The sequence below is a fragment of the Monopterus albus genome, unplaced genomic scaffold, assembly GCF_001952655.1.
Source record: "Monopterus albus unplaced genomic scaffold, M_albus_1.0 scaffold393.1, whole genome shotgun sequence".
NCBI lineage: Eukaryota > Metazoa > Chordata > Actinopteri > Synbranchiformes > Synbranchidae > Monopterus > Monopterus albus.
In genome coordinates this window covers 122,846-125,501 of record NW_018128273.1, presented here as the reverse complement: position 1 = coordinate 125,501, position 2,656 = coordinate 122,846, and the positions used below count along the sequence as shown (strand labels likewise).

Here is a 2,656-nt window from a genome sequence, read left to right as displayed (position 1 = left end):
TGGATTGTCTCAGGGGCATCTTTGCACAGCCTGCAGCTGGGGTCCTGTCTGGTATGGTAAACCCCGGCCTCTATTGATCTTGTACTTGAGCTGACTCAGATTGACTTGAGCCTGTTCCTGTGCTGCCAGGATGAGCGCCCGTGTGCTGTCTTTCAGTCCAGCCACTGGTAGGATTTTTCGATATCAGCCACTTCTACTATTTGACGGTGGTACATACCGTGCAGAGGTTTGTCCTTCCATGAGGGTTCCTGCTCTTCCTTCCCTTGTTCCTCTGGTTTCTGCTGCCTGAGGTATTCACTAAACACGTCATCACTTGGGGCCATCTTCCTGATGTTTTCATGGATCTTTGTTGTTTCATCCTGGATAGTGGCTCTGACGCTCACTAATCCTCGGCCTCCTTCCTTCCGCTTAGTGTACAGCGGAATACGTTATAGTTTCAGTTATTTTTCAAGCAAAAATACCAAACATTTTCTGGTTCCAGTTTCTCAAATGTGGTAATGTGATGCTTTTTATTTGGCATATAGGCTAATAAACTGAATCTCTTTGGATTTAAAACTATAAGTTGAATGATACAAGGAATTTGAGTGCATCTTCTTAAGAACATCATGTATTTTTCACCATTTTCTTACATTTTACAAGCAGAGAAGAAAGTAGAGGGTAAACCTTTCATATCTCCAACAGGAAATTTGGCTTACAGACAGCAATCACTAATACAAAATACATATAGAATGCAGTAATGAATATACACAAAACTGACTGATTTACCTGCTTGTGTTTTGTACAATACATTATGATCAATCATCATTCTATTATCTCACATATAAGGAAGAAATACTGCTCACCCCTGTTGTGTTATCAAATGGATTGTACAGGTCCAGTGTGGCATATCCTGTGTTGCTACTGTGTTGAGTCACTGCAGGGTCCTATAGCAGCAAAACAGACAAATAAATGGTTTTTCACTTAGCTCAGTAATAAGTTTAACTTGGCCTCCTCGAACATTAGCCCTCATTTAACAAAAGTTTTTATTAACGTGTTAATAGGAACCATGGGCAGATTATGACATAATAGGCATAATATATTTCTCTTTATGGTCGATTTGAGTCTCTTAAGGTTAATTTTGTATTTCTGTATGGTCGTTTTGCGTCTCTCTACATTTGTTCTGTCTCTCATTTTGATCTTTTCTGGGATGTTTTGCAGGCGAACTCCACGGGCTGCCCGACTCCCTCAGAGCCGTGCCCAGTAGGCCCATTCAGTTATTAGTCCACGATAAGAGCTACAGGTGGGCAAAGGTTAGGGAAAGCAGGCAAGCCCAGACAAACACACACACACGTGAGCAACAACACGGCACAAGGCCTGACTTTCGTCCATCAAACACATCATGACAGGCTACACCGATGAAGGCTAATATCATAGCCTTTACTTCACCCACCTGGAAAGGGTTGTGGTCTTCCATCGGCTCTGGAAAGCTTGTATATTTGGACATATTAATGGTTGTATATTAAAAGAGAGCCAACGTCGAGCAGCCACCACTTGCTGCTAATGTTAGACAAAAGCAGTCCTCTTGTGGCAGATAAAATACGGCGTTTGTGTTTATTCCGTCAACTAGCTAATTGCACAGCCCTTCACGGATGAACATGTCCCCGCAGCAAATAACAGGTGAAAACGACTTAAGCCACTGACAAGTTGATGAGGAAATCCCGGGGCTTTTTCCTCTTAAGTCCTGCGTATTTCAGAGCTACACTGTAGATCCCTTTTCACCTAGCAGAAGAACAACAGAGGTATAGGAATTAAGAAACCGAAGAACAAGAAGTCATGTGACTGCTGCGGCAGAGAATCACGTGAGAACTGAGGGGGCGTAGTCACGCCTGATTATTTAATTTTATGTTTAATCAATATAGAAACTGTTTGATATTGTAGGCTACTGTTCTGGTAGATGAAATTAACATCCAGGCATAAAAGAAATATGTTGCAAAAGTAAGACACGTGATGAAAGACATCATTGAAGAAAATACATAGTGTTGAATTGTTCAATTAATGAGAAACCTTTGGGTAGCTGGGTTGTGGATGGTATTTGTCCTCCTCCAGCTTTGTCTGTTTGGCTCTTTGGTTCATTTTGATGAATCCTCCACAAATCATTTGACCTCTGACCTTCTGGAAACAAGTCACAGAACTTGATGGACCAAAATCTGTTTATTAACAATTTATTAACATTTATATTTACCACAATTATATTTACCATTAATAAAAAGTCACATATTAGAAAGTGACACCAAAATGGTATTAGCCTACTTGTACCTGGAGTCACTGGTATGTATTTTGCAACAGCACCCAGCATCTGGAAATACAGGTCTAACCATCTGACCACAAATGCCTTACCTTACCAATGTCCACTGAATACACATACTGTATTAAACAGTTCCTTTTTTCATAAAATACTGTAGGTCCACACCACTAAGATTAACTCAAGTTAAAACATCCCTACTTTTCCTATTAAACCTGTACCAGATACAAGTGCTATTAGCCTATATGCTATTCTGAGAGATATAAGTTGTGCAGCAGACTGCAGTTCATGTTTTTCTATTAGACAGTTATTGAATGGCTGTGACTACCAAAAGATGTGCAAATTGCCAGGTAACAAAGGATCTTTGGATTTGTT

At 40.4% G+C, this 2,656-nt stretch overlaps 1 protein-coding gene across 1 annotated transcript in view; it reads right to left on the bottom strand.

Annotated features, from left to right (window-relative positions):
* scamp3 (secretory carrier membrane protein 3) overlaps positions 1-1,834 on the bottom strand; it is a 16,817-nt gene extending 14,983 nt beyond the window's left edge. The window contains exons 1-2 of the mRNA XM_020586034.1: positions 1,430-1,834; positions 843-923 (exon numbers count right to left, since the gene is read on the bottom strand). Of these exons, the coding sequence (XP_020441690.1) occupies positions 843-923; positions 1,430-1,483 (135 nt within the window). The 5' untranslated portion in view covers positions 1,484-1,834. The remainder of the gene's footprint in view (positions 1-842; positions 924-1,429) is intronic.
* Between the last annotated feature and the right edge of the window lie 822 nt (positions 1,835-2,656).